We start from the raw sequence: 22,753 nt of genomic DNA, 5'->3' as shown, positions 1-22,753 counted from the left end.
ACCTTTTGCTCAATTTACCTGGATTTACCTGTAATTAAAGTCACTTTGAGGCAAAAGTTATGCAATAGAATTGATTAAGAATCCTTTCTTTAATTATGTTCCAAATATCACATTAATATGTTGATAAGTAAAAAAGTTACAGTTATTTAATGAAACAAGCCTAAATTCATGATTATTTTAAAATTTAATTGAAACTCATGAGGAGTGTATTTTGGTCAGAAATATATAACGAAAGGGAGAATTTGGGTGTACTGAATTGCTAGATAGTGTGTCAGAAATTCTCAATATGCTCAAGGTACGAGAATGAGAATATAAATGGGCTGGTGGAGTATTGCCAAAGGTGCATGATTTGGGAGTAGGGAGTTCACATGAATGCAAAGTGTTGGTAAGTGCTGCAGTGACTGGTGAAACCTGGGTATATAGAAAAAGGTGGGAGACAACAGGATTGCAATGATACAGTGGGTAGGATAGGATTGAACTGCAGGAGTGGGGTGGGAGAGATAAGCATAGTGCATGAAAAAGGAGAAATATGAAGAAGAGAAGACATGGTTTATGACAATGGACCAATACATCTGGCAATAAAGGATCCTTGAACTCAATTTCACTGAAGTGGGCAGGTTTCCTCAAGAACCTCATTGCCAGATGTCTTGGTCCAATGTCATCTCCTCCATGAGGCCCATCATCCTGAGCTCATTCCTCACTACTTCATCCCATGTCTTCCTGGGTCTACCTTTTCCACAAGTGGCACTTCTTTTTACAGCTGTCTTCATTCATACACATCACATGTCTAAACCAATATAATCTCTCTTACATGCTACATACACACTGATGTTGAATATCCATCGGAGAATACTAGCTTCATTCTTCTTTAGTCTATGCATGTCTTCTGCATTCGAAGCTCATGTCTCACTACCATGGAGTATGGTCGTGTGTGTGTGTATCATCATCATCCAATACCAACCACTTTACCGAGTGTACTGTGTACATTTACACAGCACCAGCATGGGTCCTTTTTATGTGGCACCAGCACCTACGAGCCCACGAGATAAGGGATGCTCAGCTGGATAGGGTTGCAGGGGTGAGTCTGTATGCAAGGACAACCATGCTTTTACTTAGTGTTGTAAACTAATTCAAAGGCTTTTATTTAAACTTTGTTCTGCTTGCCATCTAATCCATTAATCATGACTGTCCAAAATTAAGACATGTTGTTTTATATTAGGTAAAGACAGCATCCATCCATCAATATCATTCGACACTATGCCACATTTTCATACTCAATATAAAATATGACATCTATATTTTTATCTATTATTTACTACTGTAGAAAGGAATTAATGATAGAATATTATAATTTATAACACTTAGCTTGATCTGTCTTTTCAATCACACCAAACAACCAGGAGTCCCCTGTGAGTCCCAACATCTGTAGATCCTTTCTTTGTCCCAGATTTTCCTGGGTCTACCCCTTCCGCATGTTCTCTCTACAATTAGAGATCAGCACCTCTTGATGCAGTTGTCTTCATTCATAAACATTACATGACCATACCAGCACAGTCTTCTCTCTTGTACACTACATCTGATGCTGTGTATACCCAGTTTTTCTCTCAGATCTCTTACACCCTGTCGAATATGCACACTGATATAACCCATCCAGCAAAATATACTGATTTCATTTGTCTGTTTTCCTACTTATCAATACTTTGGTCTTTACTAAACTAACTATAAGGCCTTTTGATTTCCAAACCTTGCTTCCATACGTGAAATTTCTTCTCTAGTTCTGGTAGTGATTCAGCAATAAGAACAAGGTCATCAGCATAGAGGAGTTCCCAAGAGCAGCTAATCTTAAATTCTTCAGTCTTAGCTTGGAGGACCATGATAAATAAGAGGGGGTGAAATGTATGTGTATATATGTGTGTGTGTGTGTGTGTATGTATATATGCATAGTTGTATAGTCAGGAAATTTCTTTTGCAATCATGTTCTAGGCTTGATACCAATGCCTATATTCTGAGTGTCTTCTTCTATGACCTCAGGTTGGCCAAAGCCTTGTAAGTGAAATTTAGTTGGTAGAAACTGTGAGATGTATAAATGTTTATGTTTACATACATATATCCAATAGTTTCTGCCTAAGTGCATTAAATGAAAATACTTTGTAGCATTGGTTACATCCAAGTTGACATTTCTTTTTTGGCCAGTATGTTGATAAAACAGAAACTAGGAAAATCCTTTGATGTAGTATCCCATAATGACTGAAACTAGTGAAAGAATAAAAGAAAAGTGTGTTCCACATTCTTGTGTATTTGTTAAATTTCTTATGAACTAGATCTATGACTCATTCTCTCAAATGCCCTAAAACTTCTAATCACAATGTTACTATTTATTGTCTGCAGAATTAAATATCCTTTAATCATATATAAGCATGTATTTATAGAAAAAAATGTACCAATCGCCATCCCATCAGATATAAAAAAATAAGACAATGCAATTACATTTTTGTTTTTTTAGTCACTCAGGTCTCTTGGTATTTGTGTGACTGATGCCATTGTATTACTAAATAGAGAGCAAGGATGTGAAATCAATCTGAAACAACATAATTTAAACATTCACAGGTAAGTGCATGCAAAATACTATCATTCACAAAAGATTACTTTTTTTTTTGTTGACATATTTTCCACTTAAATTCTGTTCACTATTTTTGAAAATACAAATTTATCAGCTTTTTTGGCTTCCAACTGTACTCTGTGCAAGAAATACTTATATATACTCTCCCTTACATCAAATTTGATTGTCTTCTCTTACAGATCTTTAGGTCCTCTCAACTATTTTTAACTATTAATCTCAATAAGAAAAATCTTTAAATAAGTACAATTCTGAATTGTTTGAAGTTAATTATAATTACTTATCTTGCTTTAAAAATCATGTTTTCATATATAATTTTTTTCAGATTTAATATTTTTACATGAAATGCAATCACTATATTTGGTTGATTTTGTAGATTTGGTATATTTAGGCTTTAGCGCTTGCTTCACCCTTGAAATCAGTAGTCTATCATGTTCAGTGGCTGAAATTAAAAGAATAAAAGAAAGGGTGTCCTACATAGTAGTGTATTTGTTGAATTCCTAATGAGCTGAATCAGGAACTCTTATTGACTTCCAGGTTGTCTTTAGAGTTGTCGTTCTTGCATTAAAGGTATAAAATCTAGAGTTTTTAGCTTTTGTAAACAGAAAACTTAGAACATTAAATGTATCTGGTTAAATTTAAGGTGTCAAATGTTAACAGTTATTGAAAATCAATATTTTAATATATGTTTTTCTAGATGGGCACAGGCATGGCTGCATTCATGACTGTGTGGTTTTGAAGCTTGCTTTGCAACCACATGGTCTCAGGCTAGTCTCACTGTGTGCTACCTTGGGCAACTTATAGCCCTGGACTAACCAATGCCTTGTGAGCAAATTTGGTAGTTGGAAAGTATGGAAACCTCTGTGTGTGTCCGTGTATATGCTTCCATTTAGTTGAGGATTGTTTTTGCATTCCTAAATCTGTTTATTATAAGGAATGCAGTATGGCACTTTGTTTTTGTTTTTTACTGTCCAGTTTGTCTTGGCATATGTAGACTTTGGTGATGGCTATTGCTGCTTTTGTTCCTGTGTTTTTTATACTTATCTGGTTGGGTTTAATGTTATAATGTTTTTTAGATGGCATATGTTTGGGTGTAATTGTACATGTTATGGTATTGAGTTTGCTGTAGCCCTGTCTAAGATGAATACACTTAATATGTTCAGGTGCTTTTTAATTTTGAGTATTAGTCAAGTTGTGAGTGTTCAAAGTATGCTGTTCTGTATTACTAGTAATTTGTTGTGGAGAAATTGGAAGCCCAGGTAGGGACTGTTGTTCATGAGAGATATATTACTCATAGATTAATGTTCTATTTTTTGTGTTGACTAAATGTTGTGAATATGAGTATTTTGTGTTTATGCATTATTTTACTTTCTTTACTCTAACTGTATAAATATTGTGTGTAATTCCTAGTCATTTTGTCTCCTATGTATTTTGGTATGATGACTGTTTGTAATTGATGTTTTTAATATTGCTGTTCAGAGAGATGGTAAATTTTGTAGGTGCCAGTTTTAGTTTATATGTTTTAATTTCTAAGTGGTTGATGGAGAATTGAAGTAGTTTATGCAATTTATATGCATTCACAAGATTTAAAAAGTCATGGGAAACAAATTCCCTTAAAAGATATAATTACAGTTACAGAATTTAGTAACACCAGAATAAGCAACATAAATTTACACACTCAACCAAAGAATAGTAAAAGCTTCAAAAAAAGTATGATTCAGAAGAAAACTTAAGAATTATAATCTAAACTATACAGCTTTTGAAAAAAAATCATGTTAGACATATCATTCTACACAACACCTGAATAAAACTTGACATCAAGGAACTAACCATGGAAATAAAACCAGAAAACTGACACAATTTATATCCACCATAAACTGAAAAGCAATCAGTACACCACTATACAAAGTAATTAGCACCATTAACAACAGTAACAAGACCAAATGGCATCACCATAGCAATTTTAAGTAACATACCTACACTTGAATAGCAAGCAGCCAAAATCAGTTAACAAAACTGCATGAAGATGATTGAAATATGATACATGCTATACACCTTCCATTTAGGACCATGACCTGATCACCCCTTCAAATAAATACTCAAAACACAGAGAGGAAATTGAAAATTTCAATGACCTCAACTTATGGTAAATCATAGACATGCATTTAAAACACCTAAGGCCTATGATGACTCTAGGCTAACTAGTCACCACCAGCTTTACTCCATGTGGTAGCAAAATTAATTTTGTTGCCTACAAAAGAAAAGATAAAGCAAATTGTTCCTTCTTTTCTGTTTCTACTAAAAATTAAAATATTAGCATGAATATAATTATGCATTTCTGGTATTTCCTCCATGATCTATATCGAATTTCTGAAGAACCAAAGGTACAGAGAGTCTTCATCAAAAGGAATTTCAGTTGTAATTTAGGGAAACACTAAATATATAAATAGGCAAATATGATTAACTAAAAATCTACTACGATTTCTGAAAATAACATGCCAATTTTGGTAAGCTTTAGTAATATTAGTGCCACCAATTAATTCATTACAGCTTATTTGTTTTACTCAAATATGTTAGCAAATTTTTGAAAAAGTATTATAGTAATTCAGCTATCCATACTCTGAAATATACGAGTAGTCAACTGTGTTTATATATGTATAAAATATTTCCTAAATGTTTTGTACCTTCAAAAATTATTAGCAATACAGACAGTCTTGGTTGTATGGTTAAGAAGTTACCTTCAAGTCCAGCATAAGGCATTGGTTAAGTCTCATCTGTTATACCCATAAACCAACCAAAACCTTGTGAGTAAATTTGGTAGAGAAACTGAAAGAAGCTTGTGTATGTGTGTGTATTTTAAATAAGAATGGACAATCACAGTCAAATTAAATCATAGCATAAAGATATTTCCCTCTGCATCATGCATGTGACTGTCAGGAATCAAAATCAATATGTACCTATATTTGAGTGAGTATATGGTTAATTGGTGCAGTAGCACATGAGTGTGTAGGTTATGTGTATGTGTGTGTGTGTGTTGGGCGAGTTCTACCAACAGATCTCTTGGGAGTGGCAATGGGAACGCGAATGGGTCCCAACTATGCGAACCTGTTCGTTGGCTATGTTGAGGCCCAAATATTCTCTAGTTTCACTGGTCCCACTCCCGAACTATACGGTCGTTACATTGACGACATTATCGGTGCCACCTCACTCTCCCGTGAACATCTAGATTCCTTCCTCTCTTTCGTTCAATCCTTCCATCCTGCTCTCCACTTCACCTCCACTATCTCCAACACCTCTGTCTCCTTCCTCGACATTTTGGTCAGCATTCTTCACTCCACTCTTACCACCTCCATTCACTACAAACACACAGACTCACACTCATACCTAAACTTCTCTTCCTCCCACCCCAAACACACCAAGCTTTCCATCCCCTATTCCCAATTCCTCCGTCTACGTAGGCTCTGTAGTGACGACCATGACTTTGAGACTCAGTCTCAACTCATGGCTCGCCACTTCATCCTACGTGGATACCCCCTCACCACTATCCACACCGCCCTTGCCAGAGCACATTCCGTAGACCGTGCATCTGCTCTCTCCCTCCAAACCCGCCCTGCAGTCTCCCGCATCCCTTTTCCCCTCACTTACCACCCCACAACCCTACCTCTCCAACGCACCATTCTTCGAGCTTTCCAGCATCTCCAGTCCGACCCGTCCACTTTACACCTCTTCCCTAACTGACCCCTCCCCTCCTTTAAACGAGCCCATAACCTACGAGACCTCTTGGTCCACAGCTTCTTCCCTGACCTTACCTTCCAACCTGGCTCATTCCCCTGCTCCCGCCCACGTTGCTGCACTTGCCCATACCTCTCCAACACCACCCTCCTCACCGGCACCCATCATCAACCCTATCGCATCATTGACTCCTTCACCTGCACCTCCAGCAATATCATCTGTTGCATCTCCTGCTCTCTCTGCCATTCCGTGTACATCGGACAAACGGGACGCCGCTTGGCTGACCGGTTCGCGGGACACCTCCGAAACATCCGCCTTGCTAATGACACACCGGTCTCACGCCATTTCCGCTCCACTGGTCACTCCTTGCAATACCTGTCTGTGTTTGGATTGTCCTTGCACAGAGGCCATCCGGATTCCCGCTTGCGCCCTGAGCAGGGATTAATCTTCTCTCTTCGCTCTTTTACGCCTTTTGGTCTCAACTCTCCCCCCACCCCACCCCTTTCATCTAACCTCCCCCTGACTCCTACTTCTCTTCAGTCCTTCATCTTTTCACCCATACTCTCTTTCCCTCCTCTTCCCTTCTTTCCCTTTTTCCCTCTTCTTTCTTCTTCCCTCTTCCCCTTCTCTCTTTCTCTCTGCTCTCCCTCTCCCCTCCTTTCCCTTCCTCCTTCTCTCCTTCCTTCTCCCCTCCCCCTCCCCCTCCCCCTCCCCCTCTCACTCCCCACAACCCCCAGCCGAACGCGCACCCCACATGGGATTTCCCCACTCTCCCCCACCTCCCCACAACATCACCACACTACACTACACTATACGACATTACACATCACAACATACCACCCACAGTACAACACCCACATTACACATCACATCACAACACACCACCCATCCCCATATCTCCATACCCACACATACATACATACACAAGTCCAGACCACCAGCCCTCTTTCACACGCACATACATACTCTCTTATACACACACGCACCTTCATGTTGGGGCGAAGTCACTTGACCCTGTTATCTCCCCTACTATCCCTCTAGCGTCTAACGTCTGACCTCTGATCTCTGACTTCTGCCTGAAATCAGAACGCCATGTTGCATCGTTAGCTCCTACACGCATTTATTTTCTCTCCTTGTTTCTTTTCTGTGTATCTTTCTGTCGAAGAGCATAGGCTCAAAATGTAAAAGACTTGTTTTATTTCTATTCCTGAGCGGCATACTAAGACAATTGTTTGTTTGTACTCCACCTGCCTTCGTCTTTTGTTCTTTTTCGTAAACCTTCCCGCTATATATATATATATATACCTAGGTAACGGAAGCTATCAACTATTTCTAGTTTTTCTCCCTGGAATGTGGCGGAAGTTGGTCTCTGCACATTTTCAGTGTTTATTGCTCCTGAGCATATGCCACATACAAAAACTATTTTCCTAGTTAGCCTTCCTTTGACATTGCTGCACCTCTTATGTGTCCATAGCTTACACTTGGTGCATCTTATAGAGTTTCTACCTACGCCTTTTCTACAGATCGAGCAGGGCCATCTACCTGAAGGCGTTTGTGACTTGTCTACCTTCCTACTTATTAGGACTTTGGTTTTAGCTAGGTTGACTCTAAGGCCCTTCGATTCTAACCCTTGCTTCCACACCTGAAACTTCTCCTCCAGTTCTGATAGTGACTCAGCAATTAGAGTGAGGTCATCAGCATAGAGGAGCTCCCAAGGGCATCCTGTCTTGAATTCCTCCGTTATTGCCTGGAGGACTATGATAAATAGGAGGGGGCTGAGAACTGAACCTTGGTGGACCCCAACCTCTACCCTGAATTCTTCACTGTACTCGTTGCCAACCCTCACCTTACTAGCAGCGTCCCTGTACATGGCTCGCATAGCTCTCACTAACCATTCAGCTATCCCTAGTTTCCTCATTGACCACCAGATAAGGGATCGGGGAACCCTGTTGAAGGCTTTCTCCATGTCAACAAAGGCCAGGCACAGGGGCTTATCTTTGGCTAGGTATTTCTCCTGCAACTGTCTTACTAGAAATATAGCATCAGTGGTACTTTTCCCTGGTACGAACCCAAAATGCATCTCATCTAAACTAACTCTCTCTCTAATTAGTTGGGCTATGACCCTCTCCGTAACCTTCATTACCTGATCCAACAGCCTGATAGCTCTAGTTATTTGTATCTAGGGCGTCACCTTTACCTTTGTAGCAGTTGACTATTATACTGCTACACCAGTCATTGGGAATAACTCCTTCGTGTATCACCTGGTTAACTATACGGGTGACTAGGCTATAGCCGACACCACCAGATATTTTGAGCATCTCTGCAGTAATTCCTGATGGGCCTGGGGCTTTCCCTGTCTTCATGCCTCTTATTGCCTTAACTACCAAGGAACTGTCAACTCGGATAGCTGGTCCCTCTGTTGGGTCGACATTCGGCAGACTCTCTTTATCCCATTCATTTTCTTTATTCAGCAACCTTTCATAGTGGCGTCTCCAAACCTCTCTCTTTGCATCCTCATTTAGCGCAAGTGAACCATCATCCATGCGAACACATTTCTCTCCTACCACATCACGATTCTCTCTCACACACTGCCTTGCAACACGAAATACCTCAAGTCTTTGGTCCTCACTGCGTAGAACATTGGCAAATTTTTTCTTATCTGCTTCCCCTCTGGCTAAATACACCTGTTCCTAGCTTCCCTTCTGGCAGTCTGATACACTTCCCTTCTACCACTGTTCTTCCAGTCCTTCCAAGCCTGTTTCTTTTGTCTAATAGCCCTGTCAACAATATTGTTCCACCACCACGTTATTTTGGGTCTTGAGGGGACTTTGCACCAACCACAGATCTGGTCGGTGGCTCTCAGCAGGTTGTCCCTTAGAGATCTCCAGTTGTCTTCTACCCCATGTGAAGCTATATCCCCTTCTATTTCGTCAAAGGCTAGCAAATTCATTTACTTAGTCTAGTATAATTTTTTTTGTTCCTATAACTGAAAGAATTTTCATGCTTAGCCATTCTTTGTTTAATGAAATGTGAGCTAGCACCTATCTAGAAATACTCTTTGTCTTCTGATGTAACTTTGCACTTGTAAATTACATTTTTAATCTTATATTCGAAGTCTAAAGGACATTGTCTATTCCTGAATTTCTATGTAACAAATGTTGCTATTGGTTTTGAGTTGTGTAGCAGTTGTCATCTTGTTAAAATTACTCCAAAATTTTGTGATAGGATGAAATATACTTTAATTAATATATTTTATTGAGTATTTTACACTAGCCAATTGTATGCTGGATGCTAGCAACCTATTGACCATGATCTACATGCTTCCTATAAACTGATATATGTGTGTATCATCATGTTTTAACATCCTTGTTTACTATGCTTCATGGAACTGATTGAGGCAGACTTCCTACAGCCAGATGCTTTTTGTGTCACCAACTCATTTCTTTCAAGCAATACATTTTCCCGTGATTGGATATAATTTCAGGGAAGATTGGAAGGGAATGACACTGACAGTGACATTTGTTTAAAATTGTCATACAGTGTCAAGAAAGGGAAGCACAAACACACTCACACACACTCATGGCAGGCTTCTCTCAGTTTCCATCCACCAAATATGCTCACAGGCTTTGGTCAACCTAGTGCTATAGTAGAAGACATTTGCCCAAGGTGTCATGCAGTAGGATTGAATGTGGAACTCAGATGGTTGGGAAGCAACCTTCATAACTACATAGCCATGCCTACATCTGTATATATAGATGTGTATTTGTATCTCCTTGACTTGACCTCACATGGAAGTTCTAAATGATTATCATACAAACAACAGAACGGTTTCTACTCTTCCATGGAAACATGTCTGATCTGTTTCTTGGAAGCGGGCAGGGTATGCAACCATAGGAAATTTGTTTCAACAAATTCTGTCTAATCCATGCAAGCATGGGAAAATAGACATTAAAATGATGACAATGGTTGTGGTGGCACCAGCTGATGCTGCTACCATCACAGCTATCTTTATGGGGAGATATACAATCTTGAAGATTAGGTCTAGTTCCTGAGCCATTCACAGTTCTTCCTTCATTTATCCAAATATTTGAATCTTACAAATGCATTTTAACCTATTCAAAATATTTTTGTTTATTGAAGCCTGTTCACTCTGAAACAGTTTCTTGAAATTTTAAGTGAAAATAACAAGATATCTACTGAAACAGTTTTAAATGTAAGCCAGTTCATTACTATGAACCAAACAGGACATAATTTCCTAAAGTTAAAAGATGAAGAAACTGAGGCTAAACTTCCTCGAATCTCACAACAGGTATGGTTTTTATATTTGTTGCTATATCACATATATATATTTGTTACTACATCTCTTATTAATATCTATCATTTAGCTCACTAAATGATAACATAAAACGTTTGTTACATATTGCATTTAATCAGGACAGTGAATAATGTTGATATACATTTTGATTAATTATATTCCCAGTGATAATTTTGATGAAAATGAGGTCATTTTAAGAAAATAGAGAATTTTTCTGAATTAACTTTTGTTTTTTTTTCTGTTAAAATATATTTTAGTATATACATTCCCAGCTTTCCTATTATATTGTCCATGTTGTTAATTTTCCTAATCAATCTATTGTATCCCCACAATTTAAGAAAAAGATCTACAATTTGGTATTTCAGACTTTAAACTTTCAACAGCGAGCAGAGTTATGCAGTCATCCTGTTGCTAAAAGATTGTTTACTATCATGGCAAAAAAACAAACTAACCTAATCCTTTCTGTTGATTTCACAAGTTGTGCAAAGATACTTGAGGTGAGGAAATACAAAATGTTTCATTATGTTTAAAGAATTTAAAAGCTCTATTATCTCATTAACCCTTTCGTTACTATATTTCTGACCAAAATACCCCCCTCATGAGTTTCAATTAAATTCTAAAATAATCATGAATTTAGGTTTGTTTCATTAAATAACTAACTTTTTTACTTATCAACATATTAATGTGATATTTGGAGCATAATTAAAGAAAGGGTTCTTAATCAATTCTATTGCCTAACTTTTGCCTCAAAGTGACTTCAATTACAGGTAAATCGAGCAAAAGGTAAAAATATTCAAATTTTGTTTAAACATTACCATAGAAAATGAATCATCAGCTAATATTCAAATGGGTATGCAACAAAATTTTGATAAAGAAGAATTGTGCACATCACTAGATTATCAGTTGGATTTAATGCACAACAGGTGTATCATAAAGGTGGAATAAAGTGAAATACTGGAATCCACCGCAAGTTTGACCGAACTAAAGAAATCGGTCAAAAAATAATATACGGCCCTGGTTATGGTATGGAAGTGATAAATTCCAGACCACATCGTTCCCTAGGCCATGCTGACTAACATTATTTTCCTTGTATAAAAACTAAATCCACGCAGTACCCACGCTTCACAAATTTTCCGAAATTTGAAGCCCCATTTTGTGTTTGTTTACATTCTGCGTAATTTTGTTTCCGCATTGATCGCTTCAAACAATAACTACCAGACCACATCGTACCCTAAGCCATGCTGACTAACATTAGCTTCCCTGTATAAAAACTAAATCCAAAACAGTACCCAGTATTTAGCTTCACAAATTTCCAAACTTTGATCCCCCATTTTGTGTTTGTTTACAATCTGCGAAACAGTTTGCTTCCACAGTGATCGCTCCAAACAAGCATACTGAAAAAAATAAAGTCTAATGGTTTCGTTTCCTAAGAAAGACTATAGATAAACTCTATCTCCTCAGAAAAATTGCTAATAAAAACATTTTAAAAGTTTTTTACTTCATTCCGATGTAAAATCGCCGATTTGTTTCTTCAGAATCGCTCTCATTTTCGGATAAAAAAAAATCCTATTCATTATTTAGTACACCACGTGCTTTAAGACCTCATGCATTCTTTTTCTCGATATCTCCCTATTTTCCATTGGAAAAGCTTTAAATTCAGAATCAATGCTTGATAACATGAAACTCCTATCCATTTTCAAAGTTGAAGAAAAATCGATGCCGAAAAAATGTGGAAAAAAATCTCCCAAAATTCACTAAGTTGAGATATCACGTCAAGCAATGTCGGATACTATAAGCCAACTATTTACAAAGTGAAATCGCATGTTTTAACAAATGTACCAACGAGATTTGGGTTCAAATTTACATTTAAATAACAACAGGTTCTCGCGGCCAAGTTGGTAACATAAACCAAAAAATTTTTCAGCCGGGTATGGCCGGGTTAGTAACAAATGGGTTAACATGCAAGACTATCTGAACAGTTCCCATAATTGCAACTACAAAATCATCATCATCATCATCGTTTAGCGTCCGTTTTCCATGCTAGCATGGGTTGGACGGTTCGACTGGGGTCTGTGAAGCTAGAAGGCTTCATCAGGCCCAATCAGATCTGGCAGTGTTTCTACGGCTGGATGCCCTTCCTAACGCCAACCACTCTGTGAGTGTAGTGGGTGCTTTTTACGTGCCACCCGCACAGGTGCCAGACAGAGCTGGCAAACGGCCACGAACGGATGGTGCTTTTTATGTGCCACCGGCACGGGGGCCAGGCCAGGCTGGCAATAGACACGAACGGATGGTACTTTTTACGTGCCACCGGCACGAGGCCAGTCGAGGTAGCGCTGGCAACGGTTGCGAACGGACAGTTCTCTTACATGCCACCGGCACTGGTAACACATCTGCAATTTCCATTGATCGATTTCGATTCTGATCCTCACTTGCCTCAACAGGTCTTCACAAGTAGAGTTTTGTGTCCCAAGAAGGGAAGGTATGCATACGTAGGCTGGCTCCATCCCATGTAGAAGGCCACAGGTTATGGACTCACTTGTCCTGCCGGGTCTTCTCGCGCACAGCACACTTCCAGAGGTCTCGGTCTCTAGTCATTTCCTCAGTGAGACCTAAAGTTCGAAGGTCGTGCTTCACCACCTCGTCCAAGGTTTTCCTGGGTCAGCCTCTTCCGCAGGTTCCCTCAACCGCTAGGGTGTGGCACTTTTTCACACAACTATCTTCATCCATTCTCGCCATATGTCCATACCAGTGCAAACGTCTCTCTTGCACACCACAACTGATGCTTCTTAGGTCCATCTTTTCTCTCAAGGTACTTACACTCTGCCGAGTATGAGTACTGATATTACACATCCATCGGAGCATACTGGCTTCATTTCTTGCGAGCTTACACATATCCTCAGCAGTCACAGCCCATGTTTCACTGCCATGTAGCATGGCTGTTCGTACACACGCATCATACAGTCTGCCTTTTACTCTGTGCGAGAGGCCTTTTGTCACCAGCAGAGGTAAGGGCTCTCTGAACTTTGCCCAAGCTATTCTTACTCTAGTAGTTACACTTTCAGCACACCCGCCCCCGCTGCTGACTTGGTCTCCTAGGTAACGGAAACTATCAACTATTTCTAGTTTTTCTCCCTGGAAAGTGACGGAAGTTGGTCTCAGAGCATTTTCAGTGTTTATTGTTCCTGAGCATCTGCCACATACAAAAACCATCTTCCTAGTTAGCCTTCCTTTGACATTGCTGCACCTCTTATGTGTCCATAGCTTACACTTGGTGCATCTTATAGAGTTTCTACCTACACCTTTTCTACAGATCGAGCAGGGCCATCTACCTGAAGGCGTTTGTGATTTGCCTACCTTCCTACTGATTACGACTTTGGTTTTAGCTAGATTGACTCTGAGGCCCTTCGATTCTAATCCTTGTTTCCACACCTGAAACTTCTCCTCCAGTTCTGATAGCGACTCAGCAATTAGAGCGAGGTCATCAGCATAGAGGAGCTCCTAAGGGCATCCTGTCTTGAATTCCTCCGTTATTGCCTGGAGGACTATGATAAATAGGAGGGGGCTGAGGACTGAGCCTTGGTGGACCCCTACCTCTACCTGGAATTCTTCACTGTACTCATTGCCAACCCTCACCTTACTGGCAGCGTCCCTATACATGGACCGCACAGCTTTCACTAACCATTCATATATCCCTAGTTTCCTCATTGACCACCAGATAAGGGATCGGGGGACCCTGTCGAAGGCTTTCTCCATGTCAACAAAAGCCAGGTACAGGGGCTTATCTTTGGCTAGGTAATTCTCCTGCAGCTGCCTTACCAGGAATATAGCATCAGTGGTACTTTTCCCTGGCACAAACCCAAACTGCATCTCATCTAAACTAACTCTCTCTCTAATTAGTTGGGCTATGACCCTCTCCGTAACCTTCATCACCTGATCCAACAGCTTGATAGCTCTGTAGTTATTTGTATCTAGGGCGTCACCTTTACCTTTGTAGCAGTTGACTATTATGCTGCTACACCAGTCATTGAGTATGACTCCTTTGTGTATCACCTGATTAACTATACGGGTGACTAGGCTATAGCTGACACTTCCAGACATTTTGAGCATCTCTGCAGTAATTCCTGATGGGCCTGGGGCTTTCCCTGTCTTCATGCTTCTAATTACCTTAGCTACCACGGAACTATCAACTCGGATAGCTGGTCCCTCTGTTGGGTCAACATTCGGCAGACTCTCTTTATCCCATTCATTTTCTTTATTCAGCAATCTTTCATAGTGGCATCTCCAAACCTCTCTATTTGCATCCTCATTTAGAGCAAGTGAATCATCTTCCATCTGAACACACTTCTCTCCTACCACATCACGATTCTCTCTCACACACTGTCTTGCAACGCAAAATACCTCAAGTCTTTGGTCCTCACTGCGCAGAACATTGGCAAATTTTTTCTTATCTGCTTCCCCTCTGGCTAAATACACCTGTTCCTAGCTTCCCTTCTGGCAGTCTGATACACTTCCCTTCTACCACTGTTCTTCCAGTCCTTCCAAGCCTGTTTCTTTTGTCTAATAGCCCTGTCAACAATATTGTTCCACCACCACGTTATTTTGGGTCTTGAGGGGACTTTGCACCAGCCACAGATCTGGTCAGTGGCTCTCAGCAGGTTGTCCCTTAGAAACGTCCAGTTGTCTTCTACCCCATGTGATGCTCTATCCCCTTCTACTTCGTCAAAGGCTTCAAGTAATATGTCCCTAAATCTCTGTCCATTTGCAGGATCTTTAAGCTTCCAGATCCTTCTTCTCCATATTGGTCGTCTTCTGGTTGTCCTCCTAGTCCTGATCCTAAAGTCACTAACTACCAGTCTATGTTGTGGGGTACATTCTTCGCCTGGGAAGGTTTTGGTATTTATAAGCAGCCATCTCTCCCTTTGCCTTGCAAGGACGTAGTCAATTTGGCTGGTATGTTGGCCCGATCGGTAAGTGACTAGGTGGCTGGTAGGTTTCCTGAAGTTAGTGTTGCAAATCATAAGATTATTTGCATCGCAGAACTCCAGCAGCCTGGTTCCCTCCTCGTTGCGGGAGCCATAGCCATAGCCTCCATGTACGCCAAGAGAAGGTCTCTGTTGTTCGTCAACGAGGTAGTCTGCATAAGAGTGTCATAGAATCGGTCTTTCTGTCCATCGGGTAGCCCCGACTGAGGAGCATAGGCTGATATAATGGTTGCTAAACTATGATGAAGCACTAATCTAATCTTAAGTATTCTGTCACATACTCTGATTACCTCAATTACTTTATCTACCCATTTCTCAGCGATAAGTATACCCACGCCACCAACCCCGTCAGTGTTCCCTGCCCAGAAAATCTTGTACCTGCGTTCCTTGCCTGTGAGGAACCTAGCTGATCCTCCTCTCCACCTTATTTCTTGCATGCAACATATATCCACACATCTCCGTTCAAGCATCTCGACTATCTCACCAGACCTACCTTTCAGTGTGCCAACCCTGAGGGTGTGGGAGGCATGGGCTCTATAGACCCTGGGATGGTGGACAGTAGCTTCGTGTACCTGAAAAGAAAGCTCGCATTTGGCAGAATTCATGTGCAAGTAATGAAGTAGTAAAGTAGCCTTCAGTACAACCTGCATAACACTAGCCTTTCATATTTTGCACTGTATGAACATTACCTTACATAGGTCGAGACTAGGGGTAGGGATGGTGAAAGAGCATTTGCAGTCTTCATGGGAAGCAACCCCGGGATGGCAAAGAATAGGAACTTCCGGCATATGTGGAGGGGGTGGGAGGGCGGGTGCACCGTAACTTAGTAAGAGGTTCTGTTAATCGTGTGAGCTAGCAAATAGGTTTGAAAATCAAAGAGGTTCTGTTAATCGTGAGGGGTTGGGAGGGCGGGTGCACCGTAACTTAGTAAGAAGTTCTGTTAATTGTGTGAGCTAGCAAATAGGTTTGAAAATCAAAGAGGTTCTGTTAATCGTGTGAGCTAGAAAATAGGTTTGAAAAATCAGAGTGGCTATGAACCGGGAGACAAGACTAAATGAAAAAAATGTTTGAGCTAGACGGGGTAATGAGGGAATACTGAAAGAATGAGGGACAATACAATGAGATAGTAATCGAAGAATAGTGAAAGGATAATGTTGATACGTGCAAGGATAGAAGGTAGTTGTAGCGAGGCTGAAAGAGTCACTTAGCTTTAGCCATTCATGATCTGTGCGTATTTCTTCTTTAGATATTTGGAAGCGAGTGGAGTTAACGATAATGCGATCGCTCTTTTATATATGGCGATGATGGTTATGGAAGGGGGGGGGCATTGAGAAACATAGGGAGAGAGAAAGGGTTAGTTAGAGAGGGGTGGAGAGAGGAGGTCGAGGAACACGTGGGAATAAAGCGGTGTGAGGAAATTGACTAGCATAGTTGTAGGGGACGGCATTGTCGATAAACATTATTTGATAACCAATATATACTTGGGGCAAAACAGGTAAAATCTGAGTTCGTCAGGCAATCTGAATAGTCCATACCTAGAAAGAGGTTCTGTTTATCATGTGAGCTAGAAAATAGGTTTGAAAGATCAGAGGGAATAATCATTATTTGATAACTAATATAACACCGTAACTTAGTAAGAGGTTCTGTTAATTGTGTGAGCTAGCAAATAGGTTTGAAAATCAAAGAGGTTCTGTTAATCGTGTGAGCTAGAAAATAGGTTTGAAAAATCAGAGTGGCTATGAACCGGGAGACAAGACTAAATGAAAAAAATGTTTGAGCTAGACGGGGTAATGAGGGAATACTGAAAGAATGAGGAACAATACAATGAGATAGTAATCGAAGAATAGTGAAAGGATAATGTTGATACGTGCAAGGATAGAAGGTAGTTGTAGCGAGGCTGAAAGAGTCACTTAGCTTTAGCCATTCATGATCTGTGCGTATTTCTTCTTTAGATATTTGGAAGCGAGTGGGGTTAACGATAATGCGATCGCTCTTTTATATATGGCGATGATGGTTATGGAAAGTGGGGGGACATAGAGAAACATAGGGAGAGAGAAAGGGTTAGTTAGAGAAAATGTCATCACATTAATAATTGATCAGATTGTAGGATAAAAATAAGTAGTTATTGGTTTCCAATTTTAGGACAAGGCCAGCAATTTTGGGAGAGTATTTTGGACTCAGAACATAAAAACGGATGAAAAGCCACTAAGCAGTATGTCTGATGTACTAATGATTCTGTCAGCTCACCACCTTAGTGGAAATAGGTTATCATTAACAGATAGATTTAGCTTAATTAGATCACTTAAGTAATAAAGACTATCATCTATACCAAATAAATTGTTTTTATTTTATAGATGCACCTCTTTACTCTTGTACATCTATGATAGCTACAGTTTGGGATTTCTCAACCTGCCAGATATCTCTGCACTTTTTGTGTTCCCATTGCTTGTTCAGAGTATGCAGTATTGAGTTTCTATCTTGTTTTCCATGCATCATCATCATCATCATCATCATCATTTAACGTCCACTTTCCATGCTGGCATGGGTTGGACGGTTTGACTGAGGACTGGCAAGCCAGGAGGCTGCACCAGGCTCCAATTTGATCTGGCAAGGTTTCTACAGCTGGATACCCTTCCTAACGCCAACCACTACAACAGAGTACCTTTTACGTGCCACCAGCATGGGGGCCAATCAGGCAGCACTGGCAACAACCATGCTTGAATGGTACTTTTTACGTACCACTGGCACAGGAGCTAGTCCAGTGGGACAGGCATTGACCACACTCAAGTAGTACTTTTACATATAAAGCAAAGCCATTTGCCAAATCATACTGAGCTTTTGTTGCTCTATACAAATCTAAACTGTATCTTACCCATACTAACAGTATCCAAAAGCTCTTTCAAAACTTTCAAGATTTGGTCCATCATATTGTGACCCCTATAATTGCTTTCTCCAGTGCATCCTCTTTTCCCATGTAGCAGATTTTTATTTTGCTTAGCTAGTCTTTGAATTAATATCTTGCTGCAGTACCTGAATACTCATGAGTATTTAACATATCACCTACAGAGCATAATGTTTTCAAAATCTTAGCAACTATATCTGATAGGCACACCTTATTAACCATATGTAACTTTCCTTGAGAGTTGAAAATAAGAGTTCCCATGTTGTATTGGACAAACTTTTCCTCAATAACATCCAACTGTAGATGGTCTTTGTTGATCTGGAGGGTTATCAAAAATGCAGTTGTTTATAGTTATATACTTGTTCTTTTTTTATAAATTTAAATAGTGCTATGTGCTAAATATAATATTGTGTCTGTTCAATATTACATAGCAATAATTAAAAAGCAGTTAAATTCAAAATTGCTGATGAAACATAAACACACAAGCACAAAAAAATGTTTAACTTCTTTGCAGCTTATCCATTGTGAAATTTACAAAGAAGCCGAGTTACTTCCTTCAGAAAGAATGTACTCGATCCAAAAATAAATTGCAGAAGTTCAGTAATATGCACATCAGTTTTGATAGCGGCCAATGTAAATATATGGTAGAGGAAGGGATTAAAGCTTTCTCTCTTAGATTAAAGAGTTAGTAAGTTTTTTTTTAAACAGATATAAACATGAGTGTTTTTATTTGGGCCATTTCTGGTTGTACAGGTCTGACAGACACATGAGCTTTTTGGGCAGATTTGTGACATACAAGATTTTAAAAGTCATGTTAACACTAATAGTTTCCATCATCAAATCCTGTTAACAATATTGTGTAGGAAATTATACTGAAATAGTGTAGCTAAACTAATAAGTATGAAAGCTAGATGAGATCTCTTAATCCTATATTAGTGTAGGAAAAAATGCACAAAATTTGGAATGTGGGTGATATTGATGTAATAAGTCCAAAATTAGTTATATGGTTTCCTTGATATCTGTAGATATAAACTGATCATTTGAGATTCATATCTTTTTCTCTTTTATTGCAGATAGTTGAGAAAATAGCACCATATATTTGTGCTGTGAAGACCCACATTGACATTGTTCTGGATTTTAACATGAATTTTATCTCTCAACTTGTTAAATTATCTGAAGAATTCAACTTTATTTTGTTTGAAGACAGGTATGATTCATATAATTTTAAGAAAATAACTGCTATTGATCTGAAAATCTTATTCTTCCAGATAATTTATTAAAATAACATAAAACATGATACAATGAGAATATTGAAGTATAACACTTTATGTTAGATAGGGAAAACAGATCATATAAGAAGAAATCACTATAATAGGGATGGAGAAAGACTGTGACTTTCAGTTTAAAGAAAATTGGTGAGTGTAGGTTAGTTGTCCGTTTTCTGTACGGGGACAGTATTTCTTTGTGAAAAGTTAGAGAGTTTGTTTGATATGATATCAAAACAGAAAAATCATATTTTCTTAGTTGTCTGAAACCAAGAAGCTTAAGTCCAATTTGTCAAATCACCCAGCTCTGCATACTATAGGGAAGCCTTGAATGAACACTTTAAAATAAGAACAGCAATATTTGTTGTTCCTATGTTAATTGATTGTAGTGTTAGGAGCCGTTGAAGAGCACTAGTAATATTTGCTTAGTTTTTAGTTCTCAAGAATAAATCAAATTATTTTGTAAAATAAAATTGTTTAAAAATTAAGCAATACATATACTTTGAATGAAAAATAGTAGATAAGTTTAATGCATTTGTATTGATAAGCTGATTTGGAAATGAGTATACAATGAGAAAAAATATTCGTCATTTTCCATCCATCTATAGAAAGCAATTCCAGTCATGTTGTAGTCTTATTCTGAGCTCTTCATACTCATCCATCAACTCTATACTTCTTAATAAGGCCTTAATGTGATGAAGAATTCAGCTTTATTTAAACATGATGTTGATGTAATACTAATGACTAGGAAACCCATAATCAAATTCAGTGGCAAGTAGTGAACTAGAACTGATAGACCTGATTATTTTGACATTACTGTGGGGTCCTGTGACTTGACTCAAGAAACTGATTTACAATCTTAACCCTTTCGTTACTATATTTCTGACCAACCTTATGTGTTTCAATTAATTTCTAACATAATCATAAATTTAGTCTGGTTTCATTAAACAACTATAACTTTTTTATTTATCAATATATTAATGTGATTTTTGGAAGATAATTTAATGAAAGGTTCTCAACTAATTCTATACCATAATTACAGGTAGATACAGGTAAATTCAGCAAAATATAAAATTATTAGAATTTTATTGTTCAAACATCGCTATAGAAAATGGGTTATTAGCTATTCAATTGGGTATACAACAAAATTTTACTATAGAAGAGTTGTGCACATTACTCGATTCATCAGGTGAATTTAAACACACAAAAGACAGGTGTACCATGAAGGTATAAGTAAAACGAAAGACTAGAATTTGTCTGTAAAGAAAACTAGAAAACAAAATAGACACACCATCAACTAGATTAAATAAGCTCTCCCACATACATAGATACACAGATACAATAATGTATAGATACATACATAGATACAATAATGATTTACAAAAGAAATTAATCAAATTTCGTCACTCACCTTACAGGTAAATTAAAATAACAAGTAAATTAAAATTACACGCAGGAGTGGCTGTGTGGTATTGTGTGGCAGGAGTGGCTGTGTGGCTTGCTAACCAACCACATGTTTCCAGGTTCAGTCCCTCTACGTGGTATCTTGGACAAGTGTCTTCTGCTATAGCCCCGGGCCAACCAATGCCATGTGAGTGGATTTGGTAGACGGAAACTGAAAGAAGCCTGTCGTATATATGTATGTGTGTCTGTGTTTGTCCCCCTAGCATTGCTTGACAACCGATGCTAGTGTGTTTATGTCCCCGTTACTTAGCAGTTCGGCAAAAGAGACCGATAGAATAAGTACTGGGCTTACAAAAAGAATAAGTCCCGGGGTCGAGTTGCTCGATTAAAGGCGGTGCTCCAGCATGGCCGCAGTCAAATGACTGAAATAAGTAAAAGAGTAAAAGAGATAGAAAAATAAAAACGAAGTAAATTTGAAAATATTTATAAAATCAAATCACACAATATTCCTATCGTGAAAACTTGTAAAGCACCCTGCTCTACATAATGCAACCTTGCAGAATGCACATTGGAAAGTTGTTTCAGCAGCCCTTCCACTAGGAGCTTTCCTTTTTTGATGAAGGCTTTTGCGACCCTCGATTTTTTCTAATTTATGCAGATCAGCTGAATTCAGAGGGATATCCCTCTGGCAGGCTTTGATTTTTCTCTCTACAGTTATTTTTTTTTAGGAATAACCAGCTCTTAGTTACGTTGCTACATCTGCTCGGAACTGCAGATGGTCGCATCGCTTTCGAGCCGGTCCCGATTTGGTATATAGTATAAACGCATTAGTAATACTCATGTTTACTATATACCAAACTAGGTATCGCCATCGTTTATTCCCCGGTCTGCCAACTGGATAGTAAGACATCATCTGATTCAGCCGATCTACACCACCCATATACCTGTTATAATTGAGGTTCACAAATGGCGTGCCATTTTCATCCACATGTGGCCGTGCACAGGTAGACAGAAAATTGATCTGCCTCTTATCTCTGTATGCGGTTGCTCGCAAATTTCCTTTCTGCCGTTGAATTATTTCACCTTTTTTTTAAATTTTGCTTTTTTTATATCCAATGGCAGTCCTGTAGCACATGTATGTGTTGCCACAGTATCTAAATTCTCTGCAAGTTTGACCGAACTGAAAAATCGGTCAAAAAATAATATATATGGCCCTGGTTATGGTATGGAAGTGATAAATTCCAGACCATATCGTACCCTAGGCCATGCTGACTTACATAATTGTCTCTTTTACCAGTATAGAATTGAAATCCAGAGCAGTAACTGGTATTTGATTCGCAAATCTTCCAAACTTTGATCCCCCATTTTGTGGGCTTTCCTGGCATATACTGTCAAAAAACGTACTCAGCCTTTATAGCCCATCATACCCTCATCAATTGATAAACATCTCCCCGGTTTATAAACAGTTTTATATGTGTTTTGAACACAGTCAATAAGGGGTCTTATTTTAAATAAGGGATCAAATCCTGGTTC

The 22,753-nt window shown here is 38.9% G+C and overlaps 1 protein-coding gene across 2 annotated transcripts in view; it reads left to right on the top strand.

Annotated features, from left to right (window-relative positions):
- LOC115211853 (uridine 5'-monophosphate synthase) overlaps nt 1-22,753 on the top strand; it is a 98,042-nt gene that overhangs the window by 28,141 nt on the left and 47,148 nt on the right. For both annotated transcript variants that reach the window (XM_029780577.2, XM_029780576.2), the window contains 4 exons: nt 2,504-2,607; nt 10,490-10,658; nt 11,030-11,161; nt 19,625-19,758. In XM_029780577.2, coding sequence (XP_029636437.1) covers nt 2,504-2,607; nt 10,490-10,658; nt 11,030-11,161; nt 19,625-19,758 — 539 coding nt within the window. The remainder of the gene's footprint in view (nt 1-2,503; nt 2,608-10,489; nt 10,659-11,029; nt 11,162-19,624; nt 19,759-22,753) is intronic.

Source organism: Octopus sinensis, linkage group LG5, assembly GCF_006345805.1.
Source record: "Octopus sinensis linkage group LG5, ASM634580v1, whole genome shotgun sequence".
Classification (NCBI taxonomy): Eukaryota; Metazoa; Mollusca; class Cephalopoda; order Octopoda; family Octopodidae; genus Octopus; species Octopus sinensis.
Note: the sequence above shows the minus strand (reverse complement) of the source record. Positions and strands in the feature narration are given on the sequence as shown.